Source organism: Astatotilapia calliptera, chromosome 3, assembly GCF_900246225.1.
Source record: "Astatotilapia calliptera chromosome 3, fAstCal1.2, whole genome shotgun sequence".
Taxonomy (NCBI): Eukaryota; Metazoa; Chordata; class Actinopteri; order Cichliformes; family Cichlidae; genus Astatotilapia; species Astatotilapia calliptera.
The window spans coordinates 4037746-4062679 of NC_039304.1; the positions used below are offsets into that span (position 1 = coordinate 4037746).

Consider the following 24934-nt stretch of genomic DNA (forward strand, 5'->3'; position numbering starts at 1 on the left):
AACAAATAAAGTATTAAAGATGACAGCAGACACCGACGCCTGAGTGAAGTCTTTCCTCTTGGTTGGTGTTAACAGGGGGAGTGGTCTGATGAGATCTGAGACAAATGGACTTAGAGCTCAGACCACAACTTCCCCTCTGAGCTGTAAAGCTGGGTATGCAGTAGTCGAAGTCTTTAGCGGAAAAAAAAAAACGCACCAAGCAGTCGTGTTTGCTCGCTGTTCAAGGAGCTGATTATCCGTGTCGAGCCTGTGTTATCATGGCTGGGTGGTGCAGGAACCAAATGCTGGTGGCCATTCCTCTGTGGATGTGTTTTGGGAAAGCCGGTGAGTTGACACAAATACTGGAACGCTTTGTTTTTATGTCACCAGATTTAATGTCCAGAGATCTCGCGCTTGGTTTCAGTTTCCGAGAAAAATGAACAGTTTTTGGGTGAACGGAGGTGTAAAGTTAATCAGGATGAACATGATGTGTTTTCATTATGTGGTTGACTAGATTCAACACTGCTGTTCAATTAAACAGCATTTCTTTAACTACACTATCCTGTTTACCGAAAGTTAGAGAACACTGAGGTTTTCTGACATTTGGCCTTATTCCGCTCAGTGTAGGCAGCAGATGTATTTACCACATTTTAGTTCCTGTGAGAAGAGAAACTGACCCTGCTGAGTTTGTTGCTTGTGGCAAGGGGTGTGGATGCTGGTCTATATGGCCAGTAGCAGCTTCTGCATTTGTTCAGCCACTTCTGCGTATGTAACAAATTCAGCTCCCTCCAAATATGGGAAACTTGTCTCTGACGGTGTATGTGCAAAAATCTTCTTCTTTTTTTTTGTTAAGTAAAAGATAAAATAAAATCACACTGTTGTTCCGTTTTTAATCAAATACAACCAACAGTTAATGGGATCAAATAAACACATTTTTACAGGCTAAGCTGAAACACGTACAGGTTGTCGGCCCCTAAATCGGCCATTAATTTTGCAGACGGAAACGCGTCTGGTGAAGTTGCTGTGAGATCATTCTGGGATATTTTTTTGACTTTTTAATGGTTGTCAAATGTCGATGTTTGTCTTTATGCAAATGTGGATTATGATTTTTTTTTTTTTTTAAAGAAAAAAGATGTTTTATTTATTTAAAGAACATAAGTGAGAAGGTAGCAGGGAACAGTTTCGTACTTTTATCCCTAAACATTTGCAGTTTGCATTTTTTTGTCTCAAAAAACTGAACAGATTAACCGTGTAAGAGACATTTGCACCTTATATAAGGTGCAAATGTCTGGTTCCATCTGAGCGGCCTACAGCTAGTCTACAACTAGTATAAAATTCTTAAAGAAAAAAATCTCTTCATGTTTCCTGAGTACCCCGCAGTTCTAATGCAAAAGGAAAAAAAGTAAAAGGGTCTCAGTGATTTTTATTTTTTATTTTGAATTGCTGTGCTCACTGCTGATGCCCCAGAAGTCAGGAAAGAAAAAACTGTTACTACATCACTATCAAACCAATAGCTGTCAGGTGACTTACATTTCTTAAGAACCCAACACTGCTTATGAAAAACCAAAGATGCCAAGAAAAAGTAAAGATAAACCGCAACATTTTAAGATCACATGCAAACGTAATGGATACACCTGAGAGCAAGCATGTCTGTTACACGTGTGGCAGAAATTTAGTGGCGGTCCAACTTTACATCACACTGTTTGGAAGCGAGTCTCTGTGTGCACAGCCGTCATGTGATCAGAGATTTTAGAGAAGTGAATTTATGAGAAGAGCGAAACAAATTGTGAAGGAAGGAACAGACCAAAATGACGTTAGCTGTCTGGGGAAATTCACAATGAAGACATCATCCTTTCATCCAACTGCAAATAACTGTGTACACATCAAAGTTTTAAAGGCCATAATATACTTTCAGTGTATACTTTCAGCCTTAATAAGAAAAGCCATTATTAAAAGTTAATTATAAACCATTCAGACTTTTTGATGAATTCTTCCTATGATCTCATCTTTTCCATCTGAATTTAGCAAATTTGAAGAAATCCAACTCTCTGTGCTTTGACTGGCCAATAGCTGTTTTTGGAGTCATAAGACAAAACTTCTCTTTTCATCTACCCAATCTAAAGTTACACGGGATCTTTGTAATCACGTAAGTTTTAGTTCCTTGAAAAACAAAGTAGCTGTCAAAAAAAAAAAGAGAGACTAGTACAAAAACTGAATTATTTGGGCAATAATTACTTATAATTCTAAAAAATACTTATCTTAAAAAAGGTCAGTTTCTTGAATTTCTTATATCCAGAACAGTTTTAGATTTATCAACACTTTTATGGATTATAAATGACTGAATATGACACGATCGCGCAATATTGAAATTACACACAACCTTCAAAGTACTGTAATGTAAGATCAATGCTTTTTAAGGCCGTTTGTTGCATCTTCTATAGTCAGTCAGATGTTTGTGATGTCAAAACATGACCCAGTTCTTTTGTTTGTTTGTCGACACTTTGCTTGTAATTTCTGCAAGATAAAAGAGGTTTTTATATGATCATAGAGTTAAAACTATCTGTTGAGTACTGTTCAGTGCTTCCATTATGTGGTAAACATGCAGCGAGAAGAGCCTGTTGAATTTTGTAGCGTAGGTTCTTATTCACTTTAAACTTTAGGCCTGAACATATTTGAAGTTTTCCTCCCATGCTGTTTGTTAGTCACACTTCTTTTAGTAGACGATCAACTGAGAGCACAGATAACAGCATTAAGGATTTTTGTTGTATCTTCTACAGTCAGTCAGACAGATGTTGGTCATTGAAAGATACGATCCAGTCCTTCTAGTTATTTGTAGACAGTTTGCTTGTAATTTTTGCAATATGAAAGGTTTTTGAATGATTATAGTGTTAAAACTATCTGTTGAGTACTGTGTAGCGCATATTTGAAGTTTTCCTCCCATGCTGTTTGTTAATCACAGTAGTCGATCAACTGAGAGCACAGATAAGACACAGCATTTAAAAAAGGCAACATACCCCATATCTTATGCTACTTGAATGTATTTATGGATACATTTAAACATGTTACATTACCCAACAAAACCGTGTTATCGCTGATATAAGTGATATATCAATGATATATAATCATTTTAAATGAATATATGATCTAATCTAATCTGCTAACGATATTCCCTTGTGTTTTCTCAGCGGCTCTTGCTGAGCCCCAGATCTGTTATATCCTGGATGGCATCCTGTTTCTGTACGGGATCATCCTGACAGCTCTCTACTGCAAAGTCAAGGTTTGCATATGATATCAATGTATATATCTTTGCAGAAGCCTACATCAACACTAATATAAGGTTTTCATAAAAGTTGTATCCAAGAAAGTTGAAATGTATCTACAGTAGGCTATCATCAGCAAAGTAAGCACACAAACTCTTAAGATGGTTATAAAAATATTCTCTTGACTGTGGTACTTCTACATGCTGACAGTGATGATTTTAGATTTAAACTATTTTTGCAGCACAAGTACTTGGTCATTATCTTACTGCACTGCACTTCCTTTATTTGTGACAAACGAAAGAAGATATATCTAAAGCGTGTGTAATGTTGCTAACTCTAAAGTGACAACAGGAAATGCACGTATAGCTTACCATACCTTTAGGGTTATACTCAAACGTTACTGTAGTTTTTCTTTAATGATCCCTAACTTTGCCTTCTACAGATCTCCAATGCTAAAGAGGCCGCTGGGAAAGGAAAGCCGAAGGGGGTGAGAATGGATGCAGACACATAAGTGCATACCTTACTGACACAGGCACAAAGAAGCAACACACTGTCTAAACTGCAGACAGCAGCGACACATACACACCACAGCACAAAAGTAGCGTTTCGGTAAACAACCAGAAGGCAGAACTTCACCAGAGACAAAGATGAGCTCATTGGCCAGGTCAAACCTCAGTGGACAAACCCTGAGGTCTGAAAATGGAGCAGAAACTGAAGGATGAAGCTGCCACACCATAGCCGCATACAACCACGTCTACTTAGTTCATGACATATTTAATCCAAATCTCTATTAAGGACTTACTACTCAGCTTACTTTCGAGCTCGTGTAGACATCTGTCGCTCTGGGAAGGTTTAGAAAATGAACAGGGTGTCACTTAGAGCCAAAGAATCTGGTTTTAGCTATGTGGACATTTAACATTTACATGAAGCCAAGACAGTTTTATAAATATCCGTAGTTCTAAATTTAATCCACAAGCAGCAGCTTCAGTGACAGTTTTTTTTCTTTCTGTCAAAAATCTGACTTGCACAGGATACAGAGATAGATAGTGTTCTTTTTCTCATGCAAAACTGGTGTGCTGCTTCACCCCCTTTTTAAGTCTATTAATTTCCTATTGCTAGCCACAAACTCTGCACCGCCTAAGCCACTCATGTGTTGCTTACTGGCTTCTGTTTTTTTTCTCAGATCTGTAACTAGTTACTAAGAACCAAAAAAACCCGTCATTACAATGTCCGATTTCTTTAATTTCTACTGTATCTGACATTTTTCTCTCCTCTTTCCTTGTCAGAATGTTGAAGAGGGCATATATACGGTGAGTTGTTGTGCTATCAACATGTCAAAGAGAAGAAAACCAGCAGATAGTCGAATGCTGGATTATTATTATAATTATATTTAATGAATTATGGACTGAAATTCTCCTCATCCTCCCCCTCAGGGTCTCACTCCTCATGCAACGGACACATATGAAACAATCGGCATGAAGAAGTGATATGACGAATGACTTCTTTCTCTCTTTGTAATTAAATGTTGCACATCATACTCAGCTTAGGTCTTCAAGAATGTATGAGATTTTGTACATCACGGGTTATTTCCCTTTTGCTTTTAGAGATTCTAGAGGAAGTTTGGAAGGAGTCACAAACAGGGAAGTTGAGGCCAGAAAGGGGAGATTGCGAGAAATGCTTTTTCCTTGTTGCATGACATACTTTGATTGCTTGTATATTTAACATTAACACAAACTCAGTTTGACAGCGGTAAAGCTTCAGAGATATTTTATATCCAGTATATATCCAGTATATTTTATACCCAGTAACTGAAAAAAGAGTGATTTTTGCTTGATATTTATATATATATAAATATAAACTCTTTTTTTTATATAGACAAGCTGTACTGTCCATCTCACTTCCTCCTTTTCTTCTTTTTTTTTGCTGCCCGTTTGTGTGAACATGAGAAATTGTGTGTTTTAGTTTTAGCCTCCCAAGTTCTGCTATTCAAAAAACAAGAAAACAACAAGAAAACAGAACAGAAGAAGACATGACTGTTTTAAAAAATGCTGCAGTTTAAGATGTTCAATTGTTGTTGAGGAGTACAGAAAAACATAATCGTGCTTCTCTTTAATGAGCAGTGTTTCCTGTACACCACAGGATGGCAGCGATGCTGTCTTTGGTCCTCACCTGTGTGCTATCGAAAAAAAATCATGCATGTTATTTTGTAAGTAAACTTCTGCCTTAAAACTGTCACATGTACATACACACCAAACCTATTAAAAGTTTTATGTTAACATTAAATGTTGTGTCTCCAAGAAGCCTCCAACCTTGTGATTTAAAACCCCAAAATAATAAAACAAAACATTACTATACTATACTAATAATGATTAGTAACTGGCAGTAGTTTTACTGCTGGCGTCCTGTTGGTTTAGCTGGTTACAGCTGCTCAGATTTATTTTGTAACAAGCTGTGAATATGCCAGTTACATGTATGCAAATTAACAAGATTACAAATACCATTATGTGCAGGGTGGTGTTTTATTGTGTGTGTTTGTGTGTTTTTCTTTTTAAATTGAGGAAGTCTTCACAGGAATTTTTTGCATAGTAATGATGTTTGTGACGATCCCTTTAAATTAAAGGATTAATTTGCTTTCTTTATGAGGGAGGAGGCACTAGTTTAGTATCAGGGTGAGTATTAAAGCGAAACATTCATTCTTTTAAACAGCGTCTTTGTGCCTGCTTTTCACCTGCCTCTCCTCTGAGCAGAGCAAGTAAAGACGAGAAAATAACTGTCATGTTGCCTCAACCAAACCGGAAAGGTGACTTTTTTTCCCCGCAGCTGTGTGCGCGTGAGTGTGTGTTTGTGGCTTGTCGGGTTGTTAGGTGTGTGTGTATGTCAGAGCGAGAGCAAGAGAGTGAGAGAGAGAGAGGGGTGTAGCTCAAACAGGTGTATCCCAAACAGGTAAAGCTGCGCCTTATTTTCCTCTAAAGGGCAAACATGATGGCGTGGGCTTAACAACCATACAGGACTCTAAACTCAAAGGATTTAACTTTTTCACAAGGACGGGGTTACGCACAGTTTTTCCATTTCTCAAAGGGACCTGGTTCTCAAAGAAAAAACATCTCCAAGGATGATCCGGCAGTACGAGCCATGAGCGTGCCTCAATGCTTCGAGCCTGCCTGTCAGTTAGGATCATATTACCTGGACTTATGAGCTTTCTTCCACTGCTGAAATTGTCAAAAGTTGTGCACAGTTAACAGCAACTCCCAGAGAGAATGACATCTCTGCTGAACAGACTCTCTCTGTGCCTCTTTGTCCTCCGTGTCTTTGGTAAGATAAGCGCTCATATGAAGTCTGATGAAAATGATATTTAAACATGTTTTGTGTTCTTTTAATACTATATATCTTTATCCCCTGCCTTTACTGACCCCTTTATTGTGCTGTGATTGTTTAATGTGTTGCCTATGCGCCGCTGTACTCCACTATTCGCAGCGATAAAGCAGCTGTGTGTCACACATCAAACGCATCGGAAGTTAAAAAAGGCTTTTTAAAAATATCATGATGCACACTTTGGTTTTCCTGTACCCTATTAAGGCCTAATACAGTATCTGAAGCATATTCATGAGCTATGTTTTGCAACCTCTAAAGGCATAGTCAGTTTTCTCAAGAATACATAGAGGAGGGCTGTTAGGAAACACTCCTGGCTTCTATTTCTGGAAAAACTGGTTGCTGTTGATCAATACGCTTCTTTCTGCAGCATTCATATGAACTCTGTGGATCCTCCTAGTGTGTATGTGTGTGTGCTGCTTAAGTATAAATATGTCATTCAAAAATGTGATGATATGATAAATAATATCCACACAGCCTTCATAAGACTTTCTACTACATATACTTAAACACAACACTCAACGTTATAAAATAATGTTGCTAAATTTACCCAGAAATGCAAATACTCCCATGTTGTCTACAGGTGTTCCGCAAGGCTCTATCCTGGGCCCACTATTCATTTCATATTTAAATACTATGTACAAACATCACTACTCAAATGTATGCAAAACATGTCAGAAGCTGCTGATGCACTTACAAAATACATGTTATACGGGTACTCCAGAGGTCTGAGTGATTTAAACTTTCGCTTAAAGCTCAAAGGGGATAAGGCCTGTGAGTCAGAATCAGTCAGACTGATCTGAGATAGAAGGTAAGGTCATTAGCCACATATGTTTGAAAACCTTACTGAAAGCTAGTTCTTACTTACTTCACTCTTACAGTGTTTGTCAAACACTGTTTACTCAAAGTGTGAATGGCTGTGGTTTTTATTATATACCGTTTGTCACTGTAAAAACTGCACATTAGCCCATAAGCTGTGCAGCGATCAGAAAGGGGAGGAACTCTTTGAGAGATGGACATCAAATTGATTTATTATCAAATAAGTCATTTATATTTATCTTTCTCAACAATAAAACTCAATGACACTTTAAAAAGTGTCCGCAGTCTTTCTGTGGACGCTGCACTTCCTCTTGATTTTTGTCTAAGCTTTCTTTGCTGGGTGCTATTGTCTGTCACCATCTCACTATTGGCAGTCTGCCCTCATCTACCTACATACATATCTCACCATTGTAGAGATGTAAGATGTGTATGTGATTTAAAGGTAAGAGATCCTGATCCCGATTTCTTATCTTTAAATCACAACAGTGGACACAGGGCTTTGTGTCATGACTCTGAGTACCCTTCCAGTTTCTACTGCATTTTAGTGTGTTTTTTGTGTAATTTATGTGGCTTTTTTGTCTTTGCTTCAGCCATGGACATTTTTGTTTTTAAACAATACATCATAATTTTGCCTGAATCAGTCCTTAAGTTTATAGATTGGTGCTATTATACATCTTTTGTGAGACTTGGGGTGCATGCTTAAAAAACAAAAAACCTAATATTGTATGAGATGAGAACTTTGCAGGTAATTCATGGACAAAAATGACTTGGAAAAAGTTAACATGAACAGATAATGCTACACTAGCCTGAAGAAAACCTTTCAATCCCATAAAAGCAGGGTAGGCTGGGCATCATTCCAGTAATGCAGCACAGGCAGATTCCAAAGTAGGTTTAAACATCAGGGTGACACATACACACACACATTCATGGAAAAAAAAACACACCTGTCTGATGAGAAGAGTCATCAGGTCTGCTGGTAAATGCATGATTCACATCGTACCCACCGACATATCTGAACAGATTCTACCACATCAGCTACTGAATCAACGTCCGAACGAAGCCATGAATGAAAATATGAATATTACTAAAAGCTCGAATGAAAACTAACTTATGTGGATAAACTGACTTATTCTAGCTGCTAGAAACCAGCTGAAAAGTTTAAATGAAACAACCAGAGTTTTCAGTTCTTGTTTCCAGATATATATGAGTATTAAAAACAAAACTACACCTTGTAACCTTATTAGGCAAGCAAGCTGTTTTTAGCTTTCAGCCTTTAGATGACAACCGGAAATGGTGGCATCGTAGTATCAATCAACTCCAGCTTGATCTAAGAGCAGCAATATGACAGCAGGCATTGTGCGTATAGGCAAAACTTCCACAAAATTGAATTCAGTTTTATTTTAGCATTGTGCCAAGGTGAACATGCACAAATGCAAAGAAGCATTAAATACAGTTTTAAACCGTGTAACAGTGCGCTGCACATATTGCAGGTAACGTGAAGGATTGTAGTCTGTTGAGAGCAAACAGGTTAGCAAACTGAAAGGAGGAAGGGGAGAAAAGTAAAAAAAACAACAAGATATTTATGTAAACTTGTGGTTTGCACTAAATAATGCTGCTTTGTGACAATGAGACATGTGATACGATGCACTTTGTGTTAACTTTATGTTTTCTGGGGTCCCTTTGTTTGTGTGCAGACACTGAGCATTTAGTTTCTTTGAAAGCTTATCTTGAACAACTAGTTATACGACATATCTTCACTTGTACTGACTCATGCTTATGATATACAGCTTGTTTTCTGTACTAACTCTGTAGCTTCAAACCTCATCCGTTGCCTTTAAACACTGCCATTTTTTAAAACTATGTTGCTGCCAGTCAGACTAGTGCACACCTGTCTCTACCGAAACTCTGCTCCTGAAACACTATATTAATGAAATCATTTTAAATGTTGCTTAGTCCTTCCAGACAGTTTGGCAAAAAGACAAAACTACTATCAGAGCTGCATTAAACCCTGCAGCTTGTTGGCTCAGCTTAACAGAAAAGCGTGACAGTACGAGAAGCAGCTCTGGCTTCCTGTGCTCGGACAAAATAGCCACCCCACATAACCACAGCTTGCTTACTCAAATAATATATAACTCCGGCACAGCCAGGCCACCATTTTCCACACTATTATGCTTTTAATTGAACTGGGACTTTTGACGCACGGCATAAAGCAGCTTCGCAAAGTTACTGTAGAACTGATGCAACTTCGTATTAATGTAAAACTGTATGCTTTTACTTTTCTTTAGGTAGCAAGTTGAAAACAGAAAACAAGTTAAAAGCCTTATCACCACTACAGCACACAAGTTACAGTAGTTACTGGCACATATAACTGAGACTTCTCTTTTTAAAGATACAACACTGTTTAAAAGTGTGATTTCTTTATATTTTGCCAGGAAAATTTAAAATAGATGGAATTATTTATATAGTGTATTTATAGATTTAATAAGAAAAAACTGAGATTGTGTGTTTCTAACAAGCTTTAAAGTCACTATTTGGTCACTTTATTATTTTTTTTAACACATCCTGAACTCTTTCTTTTCTTCTAATTTTCTGATGTTGTTTTCAGGAATAGTTTTCCAGGCTTCTTGAAGGACATTCAAAACCCTTTTTGCTGCCTTTTGTTTCATCCTCTGTTGAGATGATAGTTCTCCATTGTGTGTTTCTCTATCCAGAAATGCTTTTGCTGCACTCTCAGTGTGTTTGGGATCATGCTGAAAAATGAAGCAATGCCAATCAGACACTTTCCAGATGGTACATTTCTGTATTCATAATTCCATCAGTATTCCCGATCTCCTACATCAGTGGCTGAAATGCAGCCCCAAACCTTGACAGCGGCTCTGCAGTGGTGCACAGATGTTGTACCTCTCTCCTGATGTCCTCTGTACATATTGATCCATCTCTCAGGTCCTATCTCTTCTTTGTTGGACATTTTTCTGTTTCTCATGGATGTGACTTTGAGATTAAGATCAAACAGTTAAGGTTTTCATTTTCATGTTCATCTGCTGTACATCTTTTTAAACGCCTGCCGCTTGTTCAGTTCACCATTCTGAGATAGGCCAAGATTTCGGCTTCTAGCTCTTCTGGAATCAGCCTGTTGGTGCAGAATTGCAATGAAGCTGTGTTTTCATTTGCATTTTCTGTAGATTCAATTAAAGACATTGGAAAAAAATTCTTTGCTTTTGCCACAGGCTGGGATTAACAAGTTGCTAAAGACACTGTTTAAAATTGTTTTTCTTTGTTATGTTGTGTGTTATTTGTAGAGACAACCCTGGTTCTTCTATTAAGTTAGGTGGCTTCAGTGATTAATAAATTGCTGTTAGTTGTCTTAATGAAGAAACAAAGAAACAAGCATTCCTTTAAAATTGTTATTAATAAGGAGTCAACTGAAAATGATTGAAAAGACAGTCAATGTGCAAAGAAAAAAGAGCTTCAGAAAGCCTGTAGATCACTTCAAAAGAGTCTGGGGTTTGAGCCCAGGCAGAGTCCTTCTGTGAAGAGTTTGCTTGTGTTTTCTGAGTCTCAGGAGTTCCACTTTCTGGTTAAAACTTTTAAAAATGTGGCACTTGTAATGGGATTCTAGTATTTACGACCAGCGTGCCAAGCTCAGTGTCACTGTGTTAGAGATGAACAAGCCACCGTGCTGTCAATTAGCTGCAAGTACTTGATTCTTATATCAGATGAATTTATGGTCCTATCTTTCTCTTCCAGTGACAGTGATAAAAGGAGACTTTGTGGCACCTCCTCCAAACTATTCCTTAACTTCCCTGGCGGAGGAAAAGACCATCCTACCCTGTCGCTACGAGCCAGATGCCGAGAGTACAGTGGTGCAGGTCACCTGGTTTCAGGACAAACCTGATGGTACCAAGGAGCAGATCATCACCGCACATCATGTAAATGGAAAAACAGGTAACTGGCACTGTGTCTGAGCTCCAGTTCTCTTTCTGCCCTCGACCTTGTCTTTACGTCCTCTGCCAAGTGCTAAAAACTAAATTGTCACATTGAGTTACTTCCCTTTTCCTCACAGTGGGAAATGTTTTCTTTATCAATCCCTCACAAAGTTTCCTTGTATTGCAAGTTAATGCGTCTGTTTTAGCTGACAAGAGTTATTTAGTGGCTTTGTTTCTCCTCCCAGTAAACATATCATGCACCAAGGCTTGAGCTCATAAATGTCTAAAAGCAGTTTGCCAGAGATTTTTATAGTTTGGTGTAATTTTAGGTGATATTGGAGTCTTTGCTCACAGAAGGCATTAGTGCCCACGCCGTAACGTAATTTCAGTTATAAGAGAGGGATTCAGACATGTGTACGGAACTGAAAATGCTAAAAAGAAAGCCTGAGGTTTGTTTGAACTTGCTGGATTTAACTTTCTGTGTGACATCCTTCCTCTTGGGTTCCCTAAACTGTCTTTCTCTTTTTGTCTCTGTCTGTCCTTAGCGTTCGGACCGTGGGCCGATCGCGTGGAGTTTAACAGCAACCAACCCACCAAGGACTCGTCTCTGGTCATCAAGATCACAAAGATCTCTGATGAGGGGAAGTACACCTGCCATGTCAGCACTTTCCCCTTTGGAAACTTTGAGACAGAGTTGTCACTCCTTGTGCATAGTGAGTCCTTCCATCATGACTCTGGCATACAATACACAACAGAAGAGACAATATGTTGTCTTCTCAAGGATGGAAACTAATTCATATTGTCACCAGGTTGTTAGTTTATTAAGGCGTAGCTAATACATGACTAATAATGTAGTAACACAGACAAAATATGAATAACACACTTACTCATGACTGTATTTGTCACTCGATTAAGCATTTGTAGCACCTAATAAGGCATTACAAGTGGTCGTATTTTCAGGTTTTTACATTTAAGGTTGTAATTGAAGTTTATTGTTCAGAAGTATATTTTGTCGTGTTTCCAACGTTCACATTATCTTATCGTCTTACTGTCGATATATGGTTCTACACTTTTGAATTAATAAAACTGATCAAGTGCAAGTAATAATCAGTATATAGAATTTACAAGTGCTTCTAGGATTCAACCTCTAACAACACGTTTCCTCTAGTATGTAGCAAAAGAAGCCTTGATCAGGTTGCACTGAAGATTTTCTGCTTTGGTTTGAATTCAGACCAGAATCTACCTCTTGATTATTTGCTTATAACTCATTAGGAGGCAAATCAACACTAATAACGTTATTATTATAATGGTATCATTAGTGTTAACTGCATTATTCGACAGCAAAATCAGTCATCATCAGCTCTACTTAACTCTGAAGAAAATTGTTTTTACTGCCTACAATAATTGATATTTGGTGATATAGCTTCATTTTTGTCCCTCTTTACTTTACCACACATGGAAAGTCTGACCGTGACAGCAGCAGCAAGATCCCACAGTACTGAACAGATATGGCGCTGATTAAAATAGATACAGTATCAAGAGGATGTGGGGTGGAGGAAGGTTGCTTGCATAAGCTTTAAGAAACTGTAGGCAGGTTAAAGCACTTTAAATAAATGGCTTTACATGAGATTTGCTCAGTAGTAAATCAGCTGAGATGTCAACACTGAGATCAGCTGTTATCAGCTGATCTAACAAGACTGCAGACTTAAATGAACTCTGACTGCCTGAAAAAAAAACTATGCTCACTTAATTTTATTACCCTGAAAGCATTCAAATCTTATTTGAGCTTTAAATATTTAAGCATAAGCAGTTATTGCTGTTGTTACCATAAAGTTGTTTAATACTGATAAGCGAGGAAAGAAAGAAACTATGTATCTTATTTCTTCTCTAAAAACGTAGCCACACGCTCTTCTAATTAGTGAGCAAACTTTTGCTGCGACCCGCATGTTGCATAAGACCAGACACGCTTACTTAGAAAGACCTTTAAATATCTGTTTAAGTGTACAGCTGCCTTCAACACTGGCTGCTGAGTGTGTTGATCTAACCATCATTATCTCCTCCCTGATCAAACACTGTAACCACCCCTCTTCCAGCTCATCCCATTTCCACAGTGGACTCTGTGACTGTGGTGGAGGGACAGGAATTCAGCCAGGTTGCTACCTGCCGCTCCGTAGCCCGACCCCTGCCGCAGCTCTCCTGGGACACCGAACTGAACGGGAAGTCGATCAATCGCACCTCAGACACCGGGGCAGTCTCCTCTCACTTCTCCCTGTATCCCCTGAGAGGCATGAATGGAAAGAAGTTGGACTGCCTGGTTTGGCATCCGACTTACTCGGAACCCCGCAGGTTAAAAAACCAGCTGGTAGTGCACTGTGAGTTTCCCTCCACATTACACCCAAACTGGACTATGTTTTAAAAATCAAAAGAGTTGAGATGATCCAATAGTGCAGAAATGAGACACATTTAAATCATGAAAAACACAAGCATACGTAGAGTTAAAGCAGTAATAGGACCGATGTTCTCACTTCCTGTTTTTATCACTGTTGTGATCCCTTCAGAGTCACAAGAGACTTTCTGAACACTGTGTTGCTACACACGTTTCTCTCCATATTAGCAAGTCTAGCTCACACTACCTACATTTTATATCTATAAAACTCTCTTCACCTTTCATTTTCAAGATGAAGAGTGTGTTAAATATACATAAAAAATAGTAGTACTTCCCCTCCTTAATTTTTAATGCATTATCATTCACAATACCTTACACTGACGTTAAGCCGTGGCAGTGATTTTAACTATTTGTAAAATGTTGCATTCATATTCGCATCAGCTGTAAGTCTGATTATTCCATCTCAAAGCGTTAAAGTTGGTAAATTATTATCCTTTCTCTCAGATCCGCCGCACGCAGAGGTATCTGGCTACAATGGAAACTGGTATGTGGGTCTGGAGAATGCTGCCCTGAGTTGCGTGAGTGGAGGAAACCCCAAACCACACGTCTTCACCTGGATCAGGTATGGTAGGATCCACCTATCTCTCCGGGTGTCTGCTGTTTGTATGACTAACTGTCTGGTCATGGTTACTTTAATCAGAAGTGCCAGTTGTGATGCCAGTTTTGTGTCCCATGATTTCACCACTTTAATTTAACGTTTGGTGAAAGCAAATTCAGGTCATCACCAACTTACAGTTACTTTATTACTTATTAATTATGTATTAGTTACTATTACATACAGCAAGTCTTGTTGGAAAATGCTTAGTAGAAGCAACAGTCACTGTTGTTTACACATTAGGAGTTTACTTAAACACACAGAAAGACACCAGACAATATGATTAAACTTACAAAACTTTTAATTACTACTGTAATACTCTTATGCTGGGTACACACTGCACTGCATGTGCACAAGTGCATACATGGCAAAATGAAAGAGGAATGGTGACACCACTGTGAATAGGTGAAACTGTGAACTGGAGTTACACAATGCCGGCAGTAGACTACACATCACGGTAGTTTCTTGTCTTTTGACATTCTTTTCATGGAAATGTGTAGCTAGTGCTTCCTCCCCAATAATTCCTGCGTACTTATGTTATTAAATCTAATGTCTGTGTCTAATTTATGAATTTATGGAAACTAACCCTGAATTTCCAGTTAAATGGACTAAAATCAACTTAAATATTGTATATTTTACATATCTAAAATATACAGTTCATGCACTTACATTTGAATTATATTTAAATATTGTGGTGATATCATTAGCATCAGTGTTTTTGCATTGATAATTGTGAAGGCCTTACATGAAATCCTCATAGTGTGCTTTTGCCATCATACATCTGTCAAATTTATTCCAGCACTTCACACAGCTAACAGATTTTAGCTGTGTGAAGTGATTTTTTTTTTTGCGAGTAACACAAAAGCACAAAGTTGCAAAAGCAAGTGAGCAAGTTAAAGAATTTGAAGAAAAGCTATCTGGAGCATGTGCAGACTGATATTAATCTTTAATAGGGCTGTCAAAATTCAGAGCAAACAAAAGAACTGCTGTATAATGCCCTCCGCTATCTTAGTTTAATTGGTTACATGACTGCATCATATGACTAACATGCGTCATTGTTTTAGAAAGTCTGCGTTTTTGAGTGTCCACACTGCGACGCAATAGCACCGTTTCCAAATGTATGCGTTTTCGAGAGCGTTTTCAAAATGCTGCGTTTTCCATCAGCAAAAACGCCGTCTCAGTGTGGACGGGAGGCCAAAACGGAGAGAAAATGATGCGTTTTCAAACAAAAACGCATTAGTGTGGACGTAGTCTTAACCAAACAACCTCATTTCACTGTCACTTCCTGCTTCTGCGGCCTCAATGGAAGGCTGGAAGGCAGCTCATTCAGGAGAAGCCCTGCTTTCAGCCAGCTGAGGGTTTGACTCAGGTGTTTCAGTTCTTCTGCTTGAGTCACCAGCTGTCATTTTAAGCTGTTTGTTTCAATGCATTAATATATTCTCAGGGTGTGGTGTAGCTAGAAAAAATGCAGGCCTTGAAAAGCTGGAAGAGGAATGGCACCGATTAAATCTAGGCATGTGACAGTTAGGCTTTCACGGGGGAAAAACACGCAGAAAATATGTTTATCTATCTGAAGAGCAAATGTTTGGTTATGTCTTCGCTGTTTTGACAGAAAGTAAAGCATCTAATACTTTTTTTTTTAATAGTTATCAAAACAGGAACATACCTTATGAAAGGAGGTTTTGTGAGTAAAGATTAAGAGGCACACACCGTGTATACACGCTTACAGACTTATGAATGACTGTGTATGCACGTGCACACACACACACACGCACACACACACACGCACACACACACACACACACACACACACTGGGAAAACCTGTTAGTAAATGGCGGCAGGTGAAGTAATAGCTGCTGTCACAGTGTCATGTTCCGGCTTGTGCCGAGAGCAGACAGATGAGACAGTTTCACACGAAGGAGGGAGCAGGAGGGGGATGAGAAGTAAAAGGGAAAGGGATGAGCAATAATCAGAAGTTAACTAGTAGGAGCAGGTAGGCAGGGGTGGAGGGTGGAGGAAAAGGAAGCAGCGTGAGATCTGTGTGAGATGTTATCATGAAAATGTGTTGCATATGTAGTACAAGTATATGGTTCCTCCTTTCTGCTTAAAAGAAACGACTCTGTGAAACAAGAGTTCTATGCAACACACTTATGACATCTCTAATATAGATTACATTATAGAGTGGCCTCTATACAAAAGAAGATGTATTTCTGAGAATGTTCAAGTTGTGTCCTTTTTTAACTGTATGTAAAAGATGCAACCACGTCACCCAGTAGTTTCGGGGCTTTGCACTTTGAAGCCTCGTTGTTTGTCTTTTGGTCTCTATCGCGCTACTTTATTGGATCTAGAAGTAACCATTTTTGCGAGATAAATTATTATTTCATACTAGGACGCTTGGCTAGCAAGCTGCATTCATAAACTGTTCCGGTACAATGTACAGACAGATCCCTGCTAACTAATTTGGGTATTTTAACATGGTTGTCTGTGGGGAATAAGTTCTCTCTGTGGCTGCATTTCTCAGCCCCACAGGTAGCTGTTTGATTTTTGACATGATACAGTAGATAAACAATGTGTTCAGCTACTATATCATTAAGTTCTCTTCTAGAAGGTACAGAAGTATAATTAGTGTTGCTGGTGGATGGGGTGTTCAATTTTCTTTAAGATCTTGTGGAATTGATTGTTATCATTATGCGAGCATGCCATGTCCCACTGAATTATTATCTAAATAATACGAGGCTGCAAGCTATGAAAGAGTCTTTACTATAAAAGATGGTATAAGGTACACCAAAGTCACCCATTGCTTTCAGGTGGCTGTACGTTGAAGCCTTGGCATTATTTATTTATTTATTTATTTATTGCTATCATTTGTTTACAGCCATTATTCAGCATCTTAGGACCGGAGGGTGGAGTGACAGTTATCAGCTAATGCTAGCAAGCTTGTTAACTATTTATATCCCATAGCTGTTGTGGCTAGCTAGCGTGTTTCTACTACTGTTTTTGTATGTACACACTATATTAACGAAGATTAATATGGAAGTAAATCAGTAATAAGAAAAACAAATATTTGACAAATACTTTGTGATATTTTCGCTTTTTGTCCCCGAGTTACCTCAAACACTCCAGCTGGCTTTTATCTAGTGAGTCTAGGCTGTCGGATCACTGCTTAACTTATAATGCTGGGGGTAGAGCATCCACTTTGCAGGAGGTTATAAATCTTTGTGAGAGGAGTCTGATACAGGTCGATTAGTCAGCGAAACTCACTTCTGCATGATGACAGTGATAAGCACTTCTGTTTTTGCTCTTGCTATAAGCCGGTGTCACTGAACTTTCTTTGAAGTGGATCTAACATTGTTAGCGACTCGGACACTCAGCAAATAAACTCTAATTTATCTCATTTATTGGAGCGAAACTGCATTTTTTTTAGGACACTTGAGCCTAATAGGGTAAACATGTTTGTATGGGCTCTCTCTGGGTTCTTATCTGTTAGCCTTCAAACAGACTGACAACCTGTCCAGAGAGTTCAAGATTGAAGGTGACATTAATTGGTGTGGATTGACTGTGATGTAGTATTGTCTGTGTACGTTCTCTCTACAGGAAGGATGGAAAATTGCCGAAAGGCGTCATCGAACACCCGAATGGAACGCTAGCTTTTGGGCGACCCCTTAACCTTTCAGATGCGGGCACTTATCAGTGTGTGGCAACGAATAAAGTGGGAGTTGGAAAGACAGAGGTGGAGATTAATGTGGAAGGTAGATGGCAGCAGTATCAACATACTTCTCAAAGTAATATAAACTATGTGTATAGAAGTGCATATCCGTTTAATTCTAATCTTTCTAACTCTACCTTCACAGAAATTGCCCCGAAGCCGAGAGGTGTTGAAAAGGAGCTGATGTTCATTGTGGGGGGCGTGGCCATTGGGCTCCTGGTCTTGTTGCTCACCATCATCATTGCTGTCACATGTTACCACAAGCGCAAGAACAAGAAGCTAAAGAGACAGCTGACTGAGAAAAAGTATGAGATAATGTGATGTTTAATTAAGATGCGAAAAGATGAGATGAATTAATAATATCCGCAGGCTGAGAAGAATATATATAAAAATGGGGCAAATCACAGCTATTAAGAATATTCCAGCTGACAGATACAACAGCGGAACGTGTAAAATTAGAGGAGCATAAAGTGTAAAATGCACAGGCTAAATGACTCTGTGTGGGGGACTTGTAAATTAACAGCAGGCACAAATATGCATGAAATCTAAATTTCAAAAATGAAGCTTTAGCATAACTTGAGCTGCCAGAGAATAACACACGTGGCATTATAAGCCTCAGTGCCATTTACAAATTAATTTTTCTCTCTTTTTTTTTCTCACAGGGAGGAAATACACACTCTCTCCAGACAAGCCTCTATCAGGAGAATGAACTCCACGAGTACAGACACCAGGAGAACGGTACGTTTGCATGATTATTCTCTCACACTGCTCAGCACTGATCCAAATCAGTGGACCACTTGTATCACACAAACCTGTTTTCAACGTTCAGATTTCACTCTGACTAACTCCAAATACTTCAATATAACCACCGGCATCTGTTAGTCGCAACAGATAAATATTCATATCTTCTATCAATAATACCATCAGTTTTAAAGTAATCAAAGCATAGTATGGTAAGGTTTGAATGCACAGATTTTTTCACGATTTAGAATTTTGTTGTGTTTCTTTTGATTGCAGACAGAGGAAAACATCCCTCTGAGGGTGGAGGGAACACTGAGGAACAGCCTGTCTTCCCTTGGGGTCAGTCTACGTATCTATATAAATCTGCATGCAGGGCCAGGGCCCGGGACTGAGGCTTTACTAGCCAGATGCCAGATGGCTAAGTTCTGACTTTCAACATTTCGAATCTGCATGTAGTGCATCACAGCTCTTTTTCTCTTTCTCTTTTAACATCTCTGTTCCTCTCAATGGGCCCTAAAGTTCATGCTGAGAATTAGGGCAGACATTAGGCTGTTTTAAACTACAACCAACTACAACTGCAAGCCAGCAGCTCTAATTGGTGAAGTATAATGTAGCGTGGTGCAATTGGGAGGTTAGAAACTTTGTTACTGTGGACAGATGAATTTCCTCCTTTAGATAAGGTATAAAGCAAACAAAATTGAGGGGAGAAGAAGTTTGGGTTCACGTGTTTATACTTCTTGTCCTCATGCTCATTTTTATTTGATGCTTAGTTGGTTTTCTAGGCTGATAATAAGTCCATGATTTGGCCTTTACAACTTTATCAGAAGAGCAAAAATAGTGGCTGATTCTTTTAAAGAGAGTTAAAATGACAATGTTTAGCTCAGACATATGTCACTATGTAATGTGGTGTTAAGAGTCAGTAGTTACCTTTCACATTTTAGTGAGATCAGACTGGTTTAATAGTGCTCTGTTTCCTGAGCTAAATTACTGCTGGTTGTAGCTCCTGTAATTAGCATGAAGACATGGGAGTGGCAGGCTTTTATGTTTCAGGAAGAATACGCTGTAGCATATTTCCCAAAACAACAGAAAACCCATTTAATTTCATCTGTAGTGTCATCAAATGCAGCTTACTGAGAAAAGAAAAGTAACATTTTGTATGTGGCTATTCCCATTTTTTTGTCTTTTACAGCCCAACGTTTAGGCCCAAAAAAGCTACTTTTTAAAGCTTTCATTGCCTAATTGTATGTCAGGCCTGATTCAATCAGGACCTGGAGTGAAGTTTGGGGCCTAAAATTAAATCCCTTATATCTAATATATTATCCTTTTTTATATATATATTATCCTTATATATTATCCAATACTGTCCTCCGAATTTCTTGGAAACGGTGACTAATTTAATGCAAATAAATAACAGACTATTTTCCATTAAAACTGAATGTATTTTATTATTATTATTATTATTTTTTAAATTATTTTTAACATAACTAATTATGCCATTTTTTTATTTATTTATTTAACATCAAACTATTGGCATCAATATTATGTCAACTCCTTTTTGGAAGACTTTATTGAAGACTTCCAGGTTTAGCTTTATAATGGTTAAAGGGATATTACACAGTAATACCAATTTTTTCATCTGTCAGCAAGACAGCACATTTCCCCAGTTAATGCTAAGCTATTGTTTTAAAACCACTTTTTTTTAAATATACATGTAAGTAAATGATCTAACTATAATCAGGGATTCTTTAAAAAATGTGTTTTTTATGTGAATTTGGGGAGAATGTTTGTAGCAATTCTGTTGTTTTGAGCATAGAATTGCTACAATCTATGCACCTAATCAGTGTGTCGAATAATAGTTACTAGTGTTTTGTTTCCATGCCATAAACAGGAGCAGCCTCACTGCCGTGACAGCCGATCTACTATCTCAGGCAGTCGGGGAGGAGGAATTGCGTATGACTCTCTGGGCAGACCAGCCATATACAACAACTCCCGGAGGGGGAGAGAAAGGCCTCTGGACAGAGACGAGGAAAGCCGTCTCAGAGTGGAGAGATATGTGAAAAACAGCTCTTTATCTTTGGTAAGTGTGTCTTAGTGTGCGTGTCAAGGCTTGAGTTCGCCAAACTGTGGAATGCCTCGGCTCCATATTACTAACCACTGCATAGTTAACCTGATGATGATGCAATCAAAATCTGTTCTGTGTCTTTGTAGCCGGAAACTCACTACCACGCTCCTCTCACGCAAATGCCTCAGAGAATGCAAACGCCCGACTTTCTGAGGTCGATGAACGGCAGCCCCATTGTCCCACTGGATGTGGGTTTGCGACTGGGAAGCATCACCAAAAATCACCAACACCCTCCCGTGAGCAGCACCTGCCCACCCATAAGGGACGACGATGATGAAGTGGACGAAGGGCTGGGCGGTCCTGCCAGTCAAGAGCAACCTTTTGATCAAGACAGCGAGACGAACAGCTCTCAGGTGTCTGAGGGTCACAGCGTGCCCTGCCACCCCAGTAATGGCCTGTTAAAATACAAAAGGATCCCAAGCCCCCATCCGGTCAATCCCCACGCCTCTATAATCCACAAGGCTCAAATAGTTTAACAGCTGGTGAGAAAATAATACGTGAAACTACAGAACTGCACCGCTTTTGTGGATGCGGTTGACTCCAAAGCATCTTTAGGGCATTTCTTATTGCTGCCTGCTGTTTGGGTGTATTCCCCAAATGTTTGCAGAGCTACTGGAAACCAAAGACAATATCACACATTTTCCAGTGCAGCAAATTCAGCATCATCACCGATGATATTCCTTTCTGAGCTTTCACAACACAGCTGTTGCTCTAACCAGCTGCAGGTGAATGCAGCTGCCCGAGCTTATGAGGGGATATCGAAAGCACTTGTTGTGGAAAAAACAGGAAATACAGGAGGAGTAAACAAGGCTGTGGGAAAGTCGGTAAATCTAAAAAGGAGATTGCAAGAGATTGTGGTGAGTGTAAGAGTAACTGCCTGTGTTACATTCTCTTACACAACATTGGTTGGGACCTGATCCAGATTTTTTTGGCTTGTTCATCTCTGGCCACACCTGCAACCTCCATACCTTCATATTGTCTTACTGTCCTGCCGCCGTAGGCACTGAGACAGTTTGAATCAGATGAAACCTTAATACCAAAACAAGATTAATGTCCCTTACATGTAGTGATCTGTAAATCTGTACAAATACACGAGTGATCTCCCTTTTCTTAAAAAAACAAAGAACAAAAAAACCAAACAAAGAAAACTACAAACGCCTTTGAAATGGAGCTGTAATACTTAAATCTGAAGTAACAAAGACACAGCATAGTAACAACAACAAATAAAATGTGCTGCATCCATCTGCCAGGTCACGCATCCTTCTGCCTCAGTGGCCTCTTTCACATGCACATAGTACATGTGTACTGCAAACATACTGATGTATACATATATAAGATTAGAGATGAAAAAGCATATACGAAGCATGCACACTTAATACATTAGAGTGCATTTATGTTCAGTCTGTCGATGTTTACACACACAGTATGAATGTCAACGTCAATGGAATCTGGAAAAGCTGCCAAATATTTGGAAAACATAGTTAGAATTGATCAGAGTCTGTAAGTATTCCTGGATTCTCACAAAGCAGATCATAGAAATGAAAAAAAGGTTGCCACACATGGACTTTCTGTACAGTTTGGAACATTTCCTCCAAAAGAGGACCGTGTCTTTCCAAAAGGAGTTTCACAGGGACATGTTACAGCCTTTGATTGCAGCATAAAAGCCAAACATGTATTGTTTATCTGTGTACACATTTTAAAAAAAAATATCTGTTATGAGTATTGGGGAAAATGTGCCAAAGGGAAAACATGAAAAAAAAAAACAGGTTTGCTATTCTGACAAATATGAAGTATTATATTGTTTGTTACATACATTTTATTGTACAATTGTATAATTGTATTGTTTCCTTTTTGTTATGTTATCTGCTGTAAATACGACTTTTTTCCGAGACACTTGTCTGATGTTGTTTTAGTTGTGTAAAAAGTGTGCTGGGACAGTTTGTGGCAAATTTAAAGTGATGTGTGACTATTATCTGGCAGCACCTAACAAATGAGAAGCCATAATGTCTGAAAGCAAATGCATTTGCAGACAGCGCCCCCTGGTGTATACTGCTGGAAAGTGCAGGGGCCTGACTGAGGCAACAAACTGCAGAACTAACCAACTATGAAAGATTGTGATCCAGATGATCTTTTTGGACATTTGCCTGGATTTCTAATTATTTGGAGAGCTTTGGATGGTTATCAGCTAGTACTGATGGGTTGAAATAAATGTATGTGGTTTTTCTAAAGGTGCAGGTGTACAGCACTTTAGTTACCCCTGTTCATTCATTTTTTAAACTATTTTTTATATTGTAGAAAAAACTGAAGGCACAGAAACTATTACATTTTGTAGTTTTCTTCTTCTTTGAGCTGCTCCAGTCTGTCTCTACCAACCGTCTGCATGTCCTCCTTTACTTCACCCATAATCCCCCTCTTTAGTCTTGCTCCCAAAGAACATCTTTGCCACCTCCGCCTCCCGACTTCATCTCCAAATCATACATCACAGCAGGTCTCACTTTTAAACCTTCCCTTATGGGTTTTTTTGCTGCCTATGTTCACTGTCTGTTGCTTTGGTTGATCCCAGGTATTTAAACCCATCTGCCCTCACAGCTGAAATCAAAAAATGTTCAAGTAACGCCAATTCTTGCCTCTTCAGTCTCAGTGCTCTCACTCAGTAGGTACTGTTAATTGCAGAATTAGGAGGCTAATTAACCTTTTCACTGCAGCTCCTGGGACTTCTGGTCTCCTTCCCCAGAGGCTCTCCTTGTAATAGGAGCTTCATCATCACATCAGATGGGTTTTTTCACTTGAAACAGAACTTGCTCAAAGCGGGGACGTTGGGATACCAACAGTTTTTGCTCTTTTGTTGTAGTTATCGTAGAAAAACTAAACCTTAAAGAAACATCTTGGCCACTGAATAATTTACTATATTTTTAGTTCCTGTCCAATGGCTTCTATCACTGTGCATTGTCCATATATCCAATTGCTTCATCAGAGTTAATGTAGTCATCTTGGTTGCAACAGGATGAATATGTTTAAATGAACCAGCACCCACTGAGTCATGCTAACTGTCAGAGTCCTCGAACCACAGGCACAGCAGGAGGAGTGGCAGCCTTCCTCAAGGCTGGTTCTGCCCTACTTTGTTCCTGTTAAAAGGGTGTTTTTCCTCCCCACTGTCACAGAGTGCTTACTCATATGCGCTTGTTGTTGTGATTGTTGGGGTTTTCCTAAGAGTACTGTTGGGCAAGGGTGTCAAACATAAATCGGTCTGGTAAAGACTCCAGTTCAGACCACTGGACAGCTATGATAAATATGATGGAGTTTAATTTTTCCATGCATCTTAATGTTTTCCCCTCCCTTATGGAAATTCATGCATCAAAACTAATAGATAAACAATTAGATGACAGGACCCTTTCTGTTATTTTTTTAACTACTGATTCTGATACTATCAAAATGTCTCTTTTTTCATCCATAGTAACAAAACAAAACAAAAAAGATAAATAAATACATTTAAAAAACAGGATGTTTCCTGTGAATTAAGAAAAACGTTGTTTTGTAATAACAGGGCAGACTGGAGAATGAGCTACCATTTTTTTTTAGAAATGTAATTTGACACTTTTATTTCTTAAAATGTATGCCCAAAGAGAGACGCAAGAGATTTCTTACATTTATGTATTTATATTTAGATATGTTGTTGAAAGTGCTCTGCTTTTTCTAATACTAAGATCAAATGTGCAGTTAAACACCTTTATACTGACAGGAAAGGGCCAACTCAAAATCACAGAGGATGAATGTACAAAACGAATTGTTTGTGGTATTTTTACCTTCATCATAGATACTAAAGAACAGCCACTAACTTAATAAATAAAAACAAGCCATTTAGAACTAACGTATGCAGGGATTTTCTAACTCCTTAGCCCTTCTAATTTTAGAGTGAATTAGTGCATAATTTTCCCCATGTTTGCAATTAAACAAATGACCCCAAACCAGT

The 24934-nt window shown here is 38.7% G+C and overlaps 2 protein-coding genes across 2 annotated transcripts; both read left to right on the forward strand.

Moving 5' to 3' along the window:
• The first annotated feature begins 76 nt into the window (after nt 1-76).
• Nucleotides 77-5739, forward strand: fcer1g (Fc epsilon receptor IgFc epsilon receptor Ig). Its single transcript, XM_026160291.1, has 5 exons — nt 77-324; nt 3165-3256; nt 3682-3726; nt 4526-4549; nt 4673-5739. The coding sequence occupies exons 1-5, from the start codon at nt 258-260 to the stop codon at nt 4724-4726; spliced, it is 282 nt and encodes a 93-aa protein (XP_026016076.1). The 5' UTR covers nt 77-257; the 3' UTR covers nt 4727-5739.
• A 394-nt stretch (nt 5740-6133) lies between these two features.
• nectin4a (nectin cell adhesion molecule 4a) lies at nt 6134-23218 on the forward strand. The gene is made up of 11 exons (XM_026160224.1): nt 6134-6551; nt 11175-11372; nt 11899-12066; nt 13447-13725; nt 14244-14361; nt 17990-18144; nt 18247-18406; nt 18764-18839; nt 19119-19181; nt 20731-20919; nt 21051-23218. The coding sequence occupies exons 1-11, from the start codon at nt 6497-6499 to the stop codon at nt 21438-21440; spliced, it is 1851 nt and encodes a 616-aa protein (XP_026016009.1). The 5' UTR covers nt 6134-6496; the 3' UTR covers nt 21441-23218.
• Nucleotides 23219-24934: the final 1716 nt, after the last annotated feature.

Bases quoted from the DNA above. Each gene is read 5' to 3' on its own strand.
- nectin4a (XM_026160224.1), top strand. From the start codon at position 6,497: ATGACATCTCTGCTGAACAGACTCTCTCTGTGCCTCTTTGTCCTCCGT. The intron at 11,373-11,898 runs GTAACTGGCACT...GTCTGTCCTTAG, and splicing joins TCATGTAAATGGAAAAACAG to CGTTCGGACCGTGGGCCGAT. The intron at 12,067-13,446 runs GTGAGTCCTTCC...CCCCTCTTCCAG, and splicing joins GTTGTCACTCCTTGTGCATA to CTCATCCCATTTCCACAGTG.
- fcer1g (XM_026160291.1), top strand. From the start codon at position 258: ATGGCTGGGTGGTGCAGGAACCAAATGCTGGTGGCCATTCCTCTGTGG. The intron at 325-3,164 runs GTGAGTTGACAC...GTGTTTTCTCAG, and splicing joins GATGTGTTTTGGGAAAGCCG to CGGCTCTTGCTGAGCCCCAG. The intron at 4,550-4,672 runs GTGAGTTGTTGT...CCTCCCCCTCAG, and splicing joins TTGAAGAGGGCATATATACG to GGTCTCACTCCTCATGCAAC.